This window comes from Arachis ipaensis, chromosome B3 (assembly GCF_059453495.1).
Source record: "Arachis ipaensis isolate K30076 ecotype BB chromosome B3, ASM5945349v1, whole genome shotgun sequence".
NCBI lineage: Eukaryota > Viridiplantae > Streptophyta > Magnoliopsida > Fabales > Fabaceae > Arachis > Arachis ipaensis.
In genome coordinates, this window is record NC_142438.1 from 127,917,561 (window position 1) to 127,933,860 (window position 16,300).

The 16,300-nt window shown below is 34.3% G+C and overlaps 2 protein-coding genes across 2 annotated transcripts in view; both read left to right on the forward strand.

Annotated features, from left to right (window-relative positions):
* The window catches only part of LOC107631143 (RNA cytidine acetyltransferase 1), a 568,507-nt gene that overhangs the window by 301,075 nt on the left and 251,132 nt on the right, over nt 1-16,300 (forward strand). The gene's annotated exons all lie outside the window — the stretch shown is intronic.
* On the forward strand, nt 182-8,535 carry LOC107631152 (E3 ubiquitin ligase PQT3-like). The gene is made up of 15 exons (XM_088509231.1): nt 182-1,276; nt 2,003-2,099; nt 2,308-2,392; nt 2,480-2,646; nt 2,982-3,058; nt 3,158-3,214; nt 3,328-3,484; nt 3,566-3,717; nt 3,900-4,064; nt 4,168-4,470; nt 4,568-4,609; nt 4,810-5,059; nt 5,140-5,262; nt 6,285-6,357; nt 7,759-8,535. The coding sequence occupies exons 1-15, from the start codon at nt 1,111-1,113 to the stop codon at nt 7,852-7,854; spliced, it is 2,010 nt and encodes a 669-aa protein (XP_088365357.1). The 5' UTR covers nt 182-1,110; the 3' UTR covers nt 7,855-8,535.

Below are 16,300 nucleotides of genomic sequence, written 5' to 3' on the forward strand. Positions count from 1 at the left end.
ATAATATTTTTGTTTTTTAAAATACTAATATTAAAAATATTATTTTTTTGTAATATTAAGAAAAATCTTTAATCTTTCCAAAACAAATTAATTAAAAAGATGTTAGTCCATGCTAGAGCTGAGAGCGGAAAGAACGCGTACCTGAACACTGGATAGAAGGGGCAGTATATACTATAATAATAAAACAATTTTCTCTAACCTCAAAATCAAGCCACGCGATTTCTCGGCCTTCGTCTCAGAAATCCCCAAAATTTCCATCCCAAATTGCTTTACTTTCATCTCCTTGCATTCTTTCTACACTTGATTATGCTCTTCTCTTTTCACACCCCAGAGCCAAACTTTTCCCAACTCTGATCCTAACCCTAATTAATCATTCTCCCCTTCTCCTTCAATCCTCCACCATCGATCTCCGATTCCAGCTCTGCAACCTTACGCGGAGTTGTTCGTGATTCTCTCATTCAAGAGTTTCGATCGCAGAGGCTCGTCCAAATCCGATTCGCAGTTTCGCCTCCTTCACGTTCTTCCCCGAGTTGGGTCGGTTGTCGAAGCGCGACCGTCGGAAATTGTTGCTGTTCTTCCTGCTATCGATTCGACGATTGCATCTCTCAGCTCCTAACTGTCGCTGTGCCGGTGCCACGGTGGTTTCTGTTTCCATAGAGGACTTCGACGGAGATTCTTCTCTTGGATCGCTCGAATTCGGAATACTCTGATTTGTGATGGTTTTCATTGAGAGCAGCTGCAACGGAATCTGAATTAGCGGAGATTCTGAATGCGTAACGGAATTTTGTGAAGAAGTTCAAGATTCCGCGCTGATTTTTGCTGGCAGAAGAGAATTCTAGTAGTGTTCGTTCTCTCAGCCTCAGTCTCGGCCTTGTGGGTTCGATTGATCGATCTTAACCCTAGTAATTTGCAAGTGGAGGACAAAAACAGAGAAAAGAAGAAAAAAGAAATAGAGCTTTGGATATAGTATTGTACTGCTTGTTTTGTTTTGATTTATTTAATATCAAGGGCCATTCTAGTTTTGGAATTTCATAGGCCCTTTTGATACATTGTTTATTTTTGTTATCATTGATCTTAATCTTTTTTTTTAATAGAAAGAATAAATATACCATGGCGGTGTATTATAAATTTAAGAGTGCAAGAGATTATGATTCAATTCCCATGGACGGTCCTTTCATCTCTGTTGGTACATTGAAAGAAAAAATATTTGAATCCAAGCATTTAGGCAGGGGTACTGATTTTGATCTCGTGGTAACCAACGCCCAGACCAATGAAGGTTGGTTCTGAGGCTTTTTAATTAAAACTATTGTTATTCTCATTCATCTGATGCTTGAAACTATTGTTATTCTCATTCAGATAGCTGTTTGGGTGGCGATACCATGAGTTTGGGGGATTAATTGTAAAATTAAAATATGGAACTATTGCATTCTCTTTGCCTTTGAGAAGGGCTTTCGTGGTTAAACTTTCAGTGTTTATCATGTTACTCTCAAAGTAAACATTTTTGCTAGTCTTGGCTTTCAGGAGTTCATGGTGTTGAAGTTGAGTTTGATGTTTTATTTTCATGCACTGACAGTGTTCTTTTACACTGATGTCCAATAAAAATCAGGGAATTGTTGTGTCGTGACAGTTAAATACTCCTTCTCATGAATTCTATTGGTTAATAAATATATAAGATTACACTGTCAGTACATGAGAATCACTTTACGATGAAATTCTTGGTTTTTGTAGTGTTTTTTATTTGACTAACATTGGCCTCCACCTCTTCTATTGCAAAAATCAAACGAAAAGACAATGAGAGAATAGGAAATCCTCAAAGTTAAAATGCTTAGAATGTAGGCCAGGGTGTTGAGAATTTGAGTTCCAGTGAGGTTGTAAGCTAGTTGTAGGAATTACAAGCGCCCAAACCTTGCAGGATTTGCAGCATGGTAGTTAATATATATAATTGCCTTGATGAATGGCATATTCAGTGTTTTATAGCTGCTCTGTCTCTTTGGAATTTCAGAATATCTTGATGAAGCAATGCTGATTCCTAAAAATACCTCAGTGTTAATTCGTCGGGTTCCTGGTCGGCCACGTTTACCAATTGTTACTGAACTAGAGTATTATCTCTAACCTTTAATCTTATTACTGTTGTTGGTTTTTGGACTATTGTCATGCATCATGCATGTTGGTTTTGGAAATGGGCAGTCATGGGCTTGCTATTCTCATCTTGATACTTCACTTTGTAGTCGCACAGTTTTCCCAAGAAACTACCCTTTTGATGAGAAAAATTCTGCGTTGAGTTGCTACTTTCCTTGGCTTTTGCAGGCAAAAAAAGGTGGAAAATACGGCTATGGAAGCCGAACCTGAAAACAGCAGCTTACCAGCTGAAGATGCATCTGCTGTAAAATATGTAAGTCCCTTTTTGCTTTCCATGTGTTTTATTTAATAAAAAATTCCACTTCATTCCTATTTTATTTACCTTCTCATAACATGACAGCCAGAAGATTCTGATTGGGATGAATTTGGAAATGATTTGTATGCGATTCCTGATGTACCACCCATTCAATCAAGCAACTTAATTCCTGAAGCTCCTCCAACCAACAAAGCTGATGAAGAAAGTAAGATAAAGGCTTTGATTGATACTCCTGCCTTGGATTGGCAACAGTGAGTAAACTATCCACTTTCCTTCAGTTGTCTTTCTTTATTCTTGGAATCAGCATAAAAGGGGACGATGACTGTAAATATGAATATGAATTACTAATAAGTAACTTCGTATTCTTTTTCACCTGCAATAATATGGTCAATAATCTCTGGTGGAAGGGATTGCTCATTCTGGAATCAGCACCTGTACTAGAGGAGCAGTTGTTTCTTATTTACCATCATTCCTGCATAAGGATTTCTGCAGAAAATTTCATTTCACATGCCAAATGTGCTTTGTTATGGTGAAATCATTGTCACTCTAGACTTCGCGATATCTGAAGTTTCCTTTTGGCATGCAGTCAAGGATCGGACTTTGGTGCTGGTAGAGGTTTTGGAGGAGGTATGGGTGGACGGATGGGGGGTGGTCGTGGTTTTGGTGAGTCTCCTTTTCCTATTCTTACAAGTTTGAGTCACTGCCTGCTTTGAATACAGATTTTGATATTACTGTTCTAATGCTTATTCACTTACTGAGTAGGGCTGGAGCGGAAAACACCTCCCCAAGGCTATGTATGTCACAGGTGCAAGGTTCCTGGTATTTCCTAGACTCTTATTATTATCAGGGAGAAAAAGGGGCTCTAAATCTGCTTAAATTGCTGGATGGCATTGTCGGTTATGCTTAGCTTACTTATTAAACTTTTTTTGTAGGCCATTTTATTCAGCACTGCCCTACAAACGGTGATCCAAATTATGACATCAAGAGAGTTAAACAACCTACTGGTATTCCGAGATCCATGCTGATGGTGAACCCACAAGGTTCCTATGCTCTACCAAATGGTTCAGTAGCTGTATTGAAGCCAAATGAGTGAGTACATGTTAGTTCTTCGTCTCCATTCTGTCATATGTAGGACTAATATTGTATTTCTCACCTAATCCTGCTAAACAGGGCTGCTTTTGAGAAAGAAATAGAAGGTTTACCTTCCACCACACGTTCTGTTGGGGATCTACCACCTGAGCTCCACTGCCCCTTGTGCAATGATGTGATGAAAGATGCTGTGCTGACAAGCAAGTGCTGTTTTAAAAGCTTTTGTGACAAATGTATGTTTCTTTGTCTTCCTGAAGAAGTCCTGGTTCTTAGAATTTGAGTAAATACTTACGTTTAAGCTTATAATTCTTCATTAAGGAAGTAAAGAATGCTTTAGATGATATAATCTCTCCTTCCCAATGTACAAACATCTCAGATGAAGTTTTGTAAATATCATTCTGAAAATTTTTTTCAGGTATTAGGGACTATATTATCTCCAAGTCCATGTGCATATGTGGTGCAACAAATATTCTTGCAGATGATCTTTTACCAAATAAGACCCTAAGAGATACTATTAATCGTATATTGGAGTCAGGCAATAGCAGTGCTGAAAACGCTGGGAGCACCTTTCAAGTTCAAGGTTATTGAAACTATTTATCATGTGACTCTTACGTGGACTTTATTTGGTTAAAAATTTATTGAAACTAACATGCAAATTGCAATTGTTTTCTCCTTCTTTCCAGATATGGAGTCTGCTCGTTGTCCACAACTGAAGCTTCCATCTCCAACCTCATCGGCTGCATCTAAGGGAGAACCAAAGGTTTCACTTGTTCATGAAGGAATGACAAATGTACTGGAAACTGTTGATGATAAAAAAACAGTTTCTGCTCCAGCTCCATTGCAAACATCAGAGCAAGTGAAGCCCAGAATGCCTGATGTAAGTGAAGCTACACATGAGTCAATGAGTGTAAAGGAACCAGCCTCACAAGGGAGTGCTCAGTTGGTTGAGGAGGAAGTCCAGCAAAAAATGGTTCCTGCTGAGGCAGGTAATGTAGATTGCTCATGTCATCGTGTGTAAGACATGTAATAATTTATTTTCTTTGATGACAATCTCATTTGTAGTTTCAACTTTCAACTTTGCAGGAAAGAAGAAAAAAAGGAAGAAAGTCTGTTTGCCTGCAAATGGTAAATCTACTCTCCTGCATTCGAATCTATATATTTATGTTCAAATCTGGACATGTATCTGTAACTTTTCCTTTATATTAAACTTTGCAAACTGGATTGCTGCTTGAACATTCGGGGGAGGAGTACAATACAGAGGTCTTTTTTTTAAACCTCTATTTATGTTATTTGTAACAATGTCAAATTATTTTTATCTCTTGCAGATTTTCAGTGGAAAAGCCCACACGACCTTGGGGCTGAGAGCTACATGATGCCAATGGGCCCAGCACCTGGTTACAGTTCATACTGGAATGGCATGCAACCTTGTATGGAAGGATTTATGGGACCATATGGTGGCCCGATGCAAATGATGGGTTATGGCCTGGGCCCCTTGGACATGCCATTTGCAGGTGGTCTGCCTCATGATCCATTTGGCATGCAGGGTTACATGATGCCTGTTGTTCCACCTCATAGGTATGTACCTTTTTTGATTATCAAAATTTGTCTTGCATATTTAGATAATTACTATTTTAGAAAGCTAAATTATTGTTTAGGGATCTTGCTGCTGAGTATGGCATGGGGATGAATGTTCCACCTCCAGTTATGAGTAGAGAGGAGTTTGAAGCTCGGAAAGCTGATCGTTGGAGAAAGCGTGAAAATGAGAAACGGATTGATAGGTAAAACAGAATTACTCCTGGATGGCAATTCATTTTATTTTATATGTATATAATCAATTGACACCAGTGTCGATCTAAGTAAATATTCACTGTTCAACTTTTTATTCGTGTAATTTTTTAAAAAATCAACCATTGGATTAGAAACTTATATATTATAGATCATCTTAAAAATATTTTGTCAATCTAAAATCATTTGTTATATCTTTTATGCACTTGAAAATAATGTAATATGTTTGTTCAAAATATACATAGATAAAGAGGTCTTCAATTACATGTTTGTTAATGTTCGATTTTGGTAAAATGTGTTATAGATGATCTTTATTATTTGTTAGTGTGATCCAATAGTTGGATCGAAAAATATATATCCTATAAATAGTTATGAGCGCCCCCCAATTTATCGACTTCTCTAAAAATGATGGAAAAAGAATAGACTCTTTAACAAGAGAAAAAATCTTCTATGATGAATTCAATAATTGTTGGAACTTGGAACTCTCAAAATGAAGGGGGAAAAACCTAAGCAATGAAATTCTAAATAGGGCGGAAGTTCTAGATAAGGGATTTATGCCATTGGATATATTCCAAAAAATGAATTAGATTATGCAATGAAATATATATATATATATATATGGAATTTAAACTTAACAGTGAAATGTCTGTTACCACCGAGTTATAACTGTTTTAGACATGATTGCTCGTCTATGTGATCTTTTGCATATTTCTTCTGTATTTTGATTCTGTTTTGTTTACGATTTAACATAATTTTACTAATAGTTATGATTTGTAGCGGGTACGGCTATCCTTTTTCCTGGGTTACTAAAGGACAAGGGTCGCATGTTAATCTTAGCAAAAGCTTTGGTTTACAAGATAATCTATTCTTTATTGACGTTGTCTAATGAATTTTTTGTTGCCAAATTTTCCAATGTTATTGTGGTTCTTGTTGCTTGTAATTTTATGTGGGTTATTTTCGAGGTATTTCTGTTTTGTTTATCATTGTTAATGAGTTTGTTTCTTTAATGAAATAGGGATTTCTCCAAAGATCGAGATTTTGGTAGGGAAGCGAGCAGTAGTGGGGATGTTCCTATGAAATCAAAAACTGTATGTGCATTTTCTTCTCTTATTTTGCCTTTACTTATCTGTGGACTTGTATGCATCATTTACCTTTCTAGGTTTTTCCCACTAAATTTTGGTAGAAACTTGAACCTTGAGCTTGAACAGTAATTGCTTTAGATGATGCCATTCACTGTTTTGGCTTCTTAAATGATGATAGTAGTCTTTAGCAGTTAGTCTTGCTTGTTTTACAGAGTACTATTCTTGTTGGTCATAAATGGTTGAGGGAGCAGTGCCCACTCAGAACCATATATCTCTAATCAACAGCCACCGGTTGGTTTAAAGTTGATTAAAAGGGAATTGGTATAACTAGATTAGAGTTGCATTGCTGCACTTGGATGGTAACAGTAATGTGATTAAATCTATATGCTCTCTCTGGGTTCAGAGTCTCTGTAGCTGTCATTTATAGACTATTGTTTTTCGATATTCTTTGACCCATGATACCTTTAGATTGATGCCTTTTATCCTGGTTGTAAGGGTTCTGTTCATAATTGTTGTCCACTAATAAAGGCAGGGTATAGTGATTAAAATTTAACATTCCTAATTTTTGTCTATATGGTTTTAATAACTAATACATGGTCTGGACTGCATTATTTATTTTTCGAACATAAAACAAACAAACTTGGGTCAGTATATTGTTAGTCTGTTTTGTGGCAGTTAAATGTTTTATTTGTCATTCTTGTCATGTCATAGATCTGCCTTTTGAGAGGTAAACTTCTAGTCTATATTATGCAGGGTCTAGAAGTTGTAACAAGGGTAACAAGGATGAGTGTGCCACCTTGTGCGCCAAACAAAAACAAACACAAACTGCTCAAACTATGTGTCCTAAAATGATGTGTTTTGAGCGAAAAAGAATATGCGTTGAAACTAGTGTGTTACATGTTTCACTTGCTTGATTCCTTTAAGTTCCAAGATGGAGTTAGTTAATATAAGCTGTTGGAATGAATAATTCTAACCTATCATGAGTTAACTGCTTGAAATGTACAAAATGTGTAGCAATGCTGGCAAAGATGGATTTTTGAATTACTAGAATGCACAATAGCGCTTTTAAAATGTCTAAACCTTATGCGCATGAAGTGGCTTTTGGAAAATGAATATGAAAGGGAGCTTTTAATGCTGTCCTCCAAGTCACTCTTAACATATCTTCCTTAATTGAATTTGTTTGGGTGACCATATTTCTGTCCTGTGTTAGTGTTCCTTAACATATAGAAAGAAAACGTGATTGGTGTGGCTATGTTGCTTACATATTATTATTTGTAATATTATTGTCATTGGAAATTATCATGGAATATTGTGGTGTCAAGAGGAATATCAAAAAAAAATAATAATAATAATAATTAAAAAAACCAAAACCATGTTTCAAACAATAATTTGTTTTTTTAAATGCAGAAATCACATCCAGCACCTCCAAGTAGTGAGTACCACCATCCCCAACCCAGTCACCGTGCGGAACGTGTGTCACCTGATCGGTCTCCACCCACGTGAGGTGGAGCCTCCACGTCCTATCAAGAGAAAAGCTGACTACCATGTGGATCGGGAGTAGAAAAAGCTGACTACCATGTGGATCGGGAGTAGGAATGTGAACGTGACCGTGACCATGATCGTGAGCAGAGGGACCACCGTGATGGAGAAAGAGGCCATCACCATCGCCACCACCGGTCAGAATCCTCTTCCCCGGATGTCATCTGAACCAGTCACCAAAACTTCCTCAACTGCACTATCATCCGCCGTAGCTAGAGACCGCAAGCAGGAGGCCAGTGTTTTCTCCAGCATAAGCTTCCCCGCTGAGGCAGAAATGACCAAGAAGAGGAAGATATCTGCTTTTCCCACCACTAAAGCTGCTTCAGCTGGTCCCCCTGCCACATCTTCAGCCCATCTCAAGGCAGCATCGAAAGGCTACTATGAAGGCAGAGCAGCACGATTTCTGAATATGAGTCCAGTGATGATGAGCGGCATTTCAAACTGAGGCCGCCATCAAGGCACAAGTTGTCTACCTAGACTATAAAGCAGTTCTTCATTCTCTGCTTAGGCCCATGGATAACTTACTTAAATAAGTTGTTTTGAGAAAAGAGTTTAAAATATAAAGATTTTTATTAATAACAGTTTATAAATAAGTTATTTTGTATTTGGACTTTTAGTTATAGAAGTACTTATTTTAGAGTGGTAGCATTTGAAAGTGGTAGTATTTAGATAAATAATTCAAAAAATATATTTTTTTTTACACAAGATAATAGATATTAAAATAACGATGATAATAAATACTTTTCATATTGAATATTGATTTTATATAACCTAATCATTAAGATTATAATCGATTAGGCAATTGATTCTTTATTAGTTCTATTTTTCTAACGTTTTTTAGTGTTCTTGTATGTGATGAATAGTAATAAAATTTTAATTCACAATAATTTTTATGGCAATGTCAAAAAAATTATTGTGTAGTTAGTGTTTGGAGTTTTATTATGTATAATATGGTAGATAAAAATAAAAAACAGATATGAAATGTGTGTCAATGTATATTTTATTACTGTTTTTTATTTTTTTTTATTTCTATTAGAACTCTCTTTTCATGTACCAATTCGAGTCATTAATGAATTTATTCTCAATTTTGGTCATAAAATTTGTGGAAACTACTTTCAATCAAGTGTCAAAAAAATAAAGGATTTGTCAATTATGGAGAAAGTATAAATTAGTTTTTTATGGACCAAAGAGAATATGTCATTTTTGTGGCTATAATGATTTTTTTATACTAATTTTTAATATTATGTAGATGGCCTCTAAATTGATAAAATTATAACGAATGAATTGAAAGAGAGCCCAATATGTTAATAATTGTAAGTATAAATTTAATAAAAAAATATGAATTTGTTTGTGATAAATACGTATTTAATAAAATTAATTTATTATATATATATATATATATATATATATATATATATATCAATTCTAAATAAAAAAAAATCAGTTATCTCTTTAATTTTTATATTGATAAAAAAATGGTATTAATTTGTTTATTTTGTTTATTGCTACCAAAAAAATATATTATTAATGCATATCTTTTAACAAAATTAAAGTAAATATCAAATTTAAAATTGTTATTTACAAACTATGTAATTTGTATATATTTAAATTGATTAGTAGATAAATATTGATAACTACATATGTCATGAATAATACAATTATTAATAATACGATGATATTATTTAATTTATTATTCATACAATTCTATTAATTAAGTAAATATAGTCAATTTTTTAATTGTTTTTAATATATTTAAAATAAACAATTTCAATCTTTCTTTGATTTTAAATTAATATAGTAATTAAAGAACAAAGAGGTTACATATATATTGATTACGGTCTAATTTTAATTCTTTCAAAATTAATAAAAAAATAATATATTAGCGAAACTTACACTCTTAATATAAAATTTGTCAATTTATAAAAATACATATACATATCATGAAAAATAAAGATTTAAATTTAAAATCTCCTCTTTTACATACAAATACTTAGTGCCATTAAGTTAGTAATTTAATTTTTTTTTTGTAACTTAAATAAGTTGAACAGTTAGTAATTTAATTTGTTAATCATAAATAAATAATATTTGATATTGTAAAATATAAAAATAAAAAATATCCTTTTACCTATAAAATTGTTTAATTGTATTACAAATTAAAATTTGATTTTTAATTTTAAAATATTAAAACTCCAGATTTTTTTGTAAAAAGTAAATATTTTTCACATTAAACATAAAAATATCAAATATCCTTTATATAATAATTTTAAATTTGGTTTTGTCTTTGGTAGAAAAAGTAGAGACTGAACCTTTGTAAACTAACGTTTCAAATTTCATATTAGTGCCTTATATGAGTCCATAACATAAATATAGTAATTGAAAATTTGGCCCTATATGTATGATGAATTTCAAGTAGGTGGTGTTAGATTTAGCCTAATTTAATATCATAGATGAATGAAACTTTGTTTAAATTAAAATGAGTTGAAAATTTTGTAAAGAATGATCACCATAAATATTTTTATAAAATATAAAACTTTTTGCTATAAGATTTTTTTTTTTATAATTATTGTACTTATTTGTATAAAGTTTGAAAATTTGTATTGCACTTGTTACATTTTACAACAGATACAACTAGAATAACAAATAAGATTGAAAATAACGAGTACAAGAAAAATTTTTGAACTTTATAAACAAATTAATAAATATTTAGTTGTAATTATTATTTTAATTTTATTGATAATCAAGATTTTGTTGTGTATTTATAATTGTTATAAATATTTTTATAAAAATTAAAAGTTTTTATTGTATTAATAGTTACAACTAATAACGAGTAATTTAAATTCTAAATTTTTTTATTCAATCATGTAAATTTAATGAATTTTTTAAAATAAAATTAGTTGAAAAATTAAAAGGATTGACATTTGAAATTTAAATATATTTATGATTAGTAACTATGATGCTTTAATTATTTATATTTAAAATTATTCATATCAATTTAAATTAAATAGTATTTAATTGTTATAATTTAGTAAATCTTTAGTAATGGTAAATAAGTAGTAATCAATAATTAAAATTGTTTGTAGTCCAAGTAGTTAACAAATTATTTTAGTCTTGTAAAGAAAAATATACACATTTTTTAAGCAGTGAGGTAAAAAAAAAAATCTTTATTTTATATCATAGTAAATAAATTTTTAATAATAATAATAATAATAATAATAATAATAATGAAATGTAATAATAACATTAGTAGTAATAACACCAATATAACTGAAAAATAGATAAATAATAATAAGATATATCGATATAACAATAAATCGGGTTTTTTATATGGTATTATTTTTAAATTTTGGACTCTTGTAAAAATAGTATATCTATAAATTAGTCCCCCTAGTTTTTTTTAATTTTTTTTCATACTCAAGTCTTTTAAGATTCTGAAATATTTTCACTACCATAGAAAGCTCCATTAATCATAAATCATAACTGAAACACACGTAGACTACCAAATAGTAGGGATGACAATTTGTACCGACCCGAGCCGATCTACTCTGCCCTAAATGGATTGTGTATTTTGAATGGGTATGGGATGGGTTTGGGTAAGATCTGAATATTTTGTTTGGGTATGGGACAGCCGGACAGGTATGGATAATAGTTGCCTTAGCCTATTACTCGTTTCACCCTATCCTATATATATACATGTGTTATTTATGTATAAGATCTAGTTATTTTTATATACTATGTGTTGTGAAAAATTTAGGATTATCTTTTAATTTAATTATATTTCGAAATACTTAATCATGTTTGAAACTTTATTTATTAATTTGTTTATCTTCGTATTATAGATTTTTTTAAGAAAAATTATAAATCAATTAGGTTTCGGGATGGGGTGGAATGAATACGAAACATGAATATATTTGTGGGTTTAGATGTGGAAATATGAAGAAAAACTTAAAATATATGTGGGTAATAGGACAAAAAAATGAGACAATGTGTAAATATTGAAGATGAGTATGAGTGCTTAAATATTTGTCTTGCCGCTGTCCCATTGTCATCCTGCTAGGGAGTGGTAAAGCCTACATTACTCATTGAAATGATATTTTTTCTCCTATTAATAATTTAATATATCGGTAATGCTAGAGACAAAAAAAATTTAAATTTATTTTATTTAATATTTATTAATTGTAGCAATAATTAATAAATAGTAAATAAAATAAATTTTGGCTATTTTTTTTCAAAATATTTTTTTTTATAAAAAGTAGGGCTTAACACCTAGATAATGACAAAAACTAAGAAGCAACCACTCTAGAGTGAGAAGTACCTATGAAATTGGCAAGAAAACAAAGAGAAATACAAGATGGTAAATTAAAGAAAGTATGATAATCAAACAACAAGCTAGCGAGACCGTCAGCACACGAATCAGTCTCTCGGTTCTGATGGTGCAAACTCCAGCTACTTAATTTGTTGCACCTATTTCTGATGGCCAAGACAAGAGCCTTCGAAGAGTGCCATTCAATCCCTTCTTGAAAGCAAAGTCTAATAGCAGCAAGAGAATCCACCTTGGTGACAAGATTAACCAAGCTAAGACTCAAAGCTAACTCAATGCCCATCAAGACACCCCAGAGTTCTGCCGAGGTAATAGAACAGTAAGCCAAATCTGCACTAAAATAAGCAATAAATATCCTATTGCTATCTCTAATAATACTTCCACAAGAAGCTTTTTCATTTTGCAAGACTGAATCATCCGTGTTCAGTTTTACAAAGGGCGGGTCCGGAGACATCCACTTAATATGCTTCTCAAGGAAAGTGCCAACCTTCTTCCTTACTTTACCAGTTTCAGTCTGCGTATCATGAAAATCCTTAGCAAGATGAAGAGTAAGGGCAGCCACTTTAGATTCATCAAGAGAATCTGTAGTAAAAAATAGCCTTATTTTATCGGTACCACAATGAGTTCGTAGTAGTAACAAAAAGGAGAGGCCACAGATGACCGTATGAAGGAGTTTTGGGAGATAAATTATCGATTAGCCAAGGCAACATAAGGTTGTTGAAAAATTACCGTTTCCTAAACTGTTGTCAATGCTCATCCACGTCCTTCTTGCCAACTCTATAATCGTGGAGGATATGGAGCAAAGACTTAAGAGACTCATCACAGACACCACAACGATCATCCACTGTCATGTGCCTTTTACCCCACTGCTCATTAGTCAGAAGAGCCTCATTAGAGACGAGCCAGTAGAAGGTATGCAATCTCTGCGGGGCCTCAAGCTTCCAAATTCTAGTGAAGACGGCTGACTTATCCTCTGCTTCATTGCTCATAAATAAAGAGCAAGCAGATTTTATTGTAAAACGACCATCAGCCACCGATAGCCAAGCCAAATTATCATCCCCTAAACTAGGTTTTGGAGGTTTCACGGATGCAAAAGTCGGGTGCCAATCCTCCCCTAGCATCACAGTAATCTGCTCATAATCCCAACTACCATCTACAACATAATCACAAACATGTTCATGGAGCATGTCCTCAGTTACCTTAGGTTGAGCAAAGTCTGCGAGCTTGTGAATACCTGGGAGCTAATGATCAAACCAGGAGTTCATATTGTTATCCGCACCAAACCTCCAAATCAGATTATGATGAAAAAACCTTCCAAACACTTTGGATTCCTTGCCAGGAATTAGAAGATGAACTCTGCTTTTTGATCGAAGGGAGCAAATCCTCGCTGCATCCGTATTTGGTACGAATTACTTCACCCACAGATCATCTCTATTTTGGACGAGCTTCCATGCCAACTTCATCAAATTGGCATTATTAGTGACTTTTGCTAGTCTAAAACCAAGGCCACCTTGGATTTTAGGTAAGCAAATTTTATCCCAGGTAAGTAAATACAGCTTTCTCTCAAAATCAACTCCTCCCCCCATAAAATTCCTATAGATACTATCAATTTTTTTTGCAAATGTTAATAGGTATCTTCATTGTTTGCATGACATAGGAAGGAATAGTTGCTAATGCAGACTGAGCTAAAGTTACTCGATCAGCCAACGATAAGCTTCTCACTTTCCAAGAATTAAGTCGTTTAGACATTCTATCAATAATGAATTGAAAGTCTTCCTTTCGAGTTCTACCATGAGAAGGGACACTCCAAGATATTTATCCAAGTCATTTGTAAGTCTCATGCCAAGAGTATTGCTCAAACTACATTTTCTGTCGAAGCTCATATTATTAGAGAAGAAAACACAAGATTTGTCAAAATTTACCTTTTGGCTTGAACAGTGTAACAGCCCAGACCACCCGCTAGTACGATATTGTCTGCTTTGGCACACAAGGCCTCACGATTTGGCCTTTGACGATAAGGATGATAGCCGAAGCCCCCCACACTCACTCGTCAAAACGCGTCATGCTAGGGAGAGGTATCCACACCCTTATAAGGCATGCTTCGTTCCCCTCCCCAACCGATGTGGGACCTTACAATCCACCCCCCCTAAGGGAGCCCAGCGCCCTCGCTGGCACATCGATTCGGGCTCCAGCTCTGATACCATCTGTAACAGCCCAGACCATCCGCTAGCACGATATTGTCCGCTTTGGCACACAAGGTCTCACGGTTTTGCCTTTGACGATAAGGATGATAGCCGAAGCCCCCCACACTCACTCGTCAAAACGCGTCATGCTAGGAAGAGGTATCCACACCCTTATAAGGTATGCTTCGTTTCCCTCCCCAACCGATGTGGGACCTTACAAACAGCGGCAAAAGAAATCCAAAATACCCCACATCACTTTCACCTGATTCATGGTTGCCTTCCAAAAAAGAACAGTGTCATCAGCAAAAAAGAGGTGAGAAAATTTCGGTCCTCCCCTGCTAAGCTTAATGGGCTCCTAAATATAATTATTCATTGCTACTGATATGATCTGAGACAAACGTTCCATGCATATAACGAAAAAATAAAGAGAGATTGGATCCCCTGGCGGATCCCCCGAGTTGGGGTAAAAGGCACCGAAGGGGACCCATTCTATAAGACTTGCATCTCTCCAAAATGTTGGCTTCTACCAAAGTATCTTTAATAAACTGCCATTTTAACCTATCATATGTGTTTTCTAGGTCGATTTTGATAGCCAAAAAACCTCCCTCCCCCTTTTTTGACCTCATGATATGAAGGACCTCTTATGCCACCAAGATATTGTTCGTACTCTGTCTACCTGGGATGAAGCTATATTGAAAAGGACTAATGAGCTTATGCATGATTTCCTTCAACCGATGAGACACAATCTTAGTTATAAATTTGTAAGAGACATTACATAAACTAGTGGCCTAAATTGCCCCAAAGTCTCAGGGTTATCTATCTCCGGAATAAGAGAAATAAAAGTGGAGTTCATAAATTTTATTTGCTGATGATCTTGAAACACCCTTTCTACCCAACTAACAACAACATCCATTATATCATCCCAGTTACTTTAGTAAAACATAGGTAACAGGCTATCTGGATTCAGAGCTTTGTAAGCTCCCATAAAAAAGAGAGAAGCTTTAATTTCGTCCACTGTCACCTTTTTATTCAGCTTGGTTTTCTCTTCCTCGAATAGCATTGGAAAAAGCTCTGGTGCTTCTAACTTCTCATCTATGGAGTCATCTGTGTAAAGATTCCCAAATAAAGCAACAATATGATCTTTCAACTGCTAATCATGTTCAATCCACACCTCATCCTAGTTGTTTAGCATGGAAATTCTATTTCTTCTTTTTCTTACAGTGGCTACACATAGGAGGTGTTTCTATCCCTATAATTCAACCACTTGCATCTGAAACACTGTTTCCAGTAACTTTTTTCTTAAATGAATAAAGCTTCTAGTTCTTTCCACAAACAAGATTGTAGTTCCTCAAGGAAAGGATTCGGTTCAAACGATAACTTAGCAGAAATACCATTAAGCCTGGAAAAGATGCGAGATTTTCTCTTGATAATATTACCAAAAATCTCTTAATTCCACACTTTTGCAGTAGTCATAAAATAAGATATGTTCTCTTCCAATAAATTTTTATTAAACCAATTATTCCTGAGCAGCATTTTAAAATCCTCATGCGCAAGCCAAGAAGCCAAAAATCGAAAAAGGCAAGCAAAGGAATTACCATAATAATTCATGTCCAGGAGAATGGGCACATGATTTGGTTTTAGCTTCAGCAAGTGCTTCGCCAAAGCATTAGAAAACCTCTGGGACCAAGAATTATTCGCCACATACCTATCTAGTTTCCTCCGAATGTTTCCTCTCTGCCAAGTAAATGGATGTCCCTGAAAACCAACATCCAGTAACCCAGAGTCAAGTAAATAGGAAGAAAAACGATGGTGATCTCTAGATAAATTAGTACTGCCACCAATGTCTATGCTAGAAAGAACACAATTGAAATCGCCCTTAATACACCAGTCACCCTGAATGTGCTCTGCC

Coding starts and splice junctions, on each gene's coding strand:
- LOC107631152 (XM_088509231.1), top strand. CDS start 1,111: ATGGCGGTGTATTATAAATTTAAGAGTGCAAGAGATTATGATTCAATT. Junction 4,065..4,167: donor GAGCACCTTTCAAGTTCAAG/GTTATTGAAACT, acceptor CCTTCTTTCCAG/ATATGGAGTCTGCTCGTTGT. Junction 4,610..4,809: donor AGTCTGTTTGCCTGCAAATG/GTAAATCTACTC, acceptor TATCTCTTGCAG/ATTTTCAGTGGAAAAGCCCA.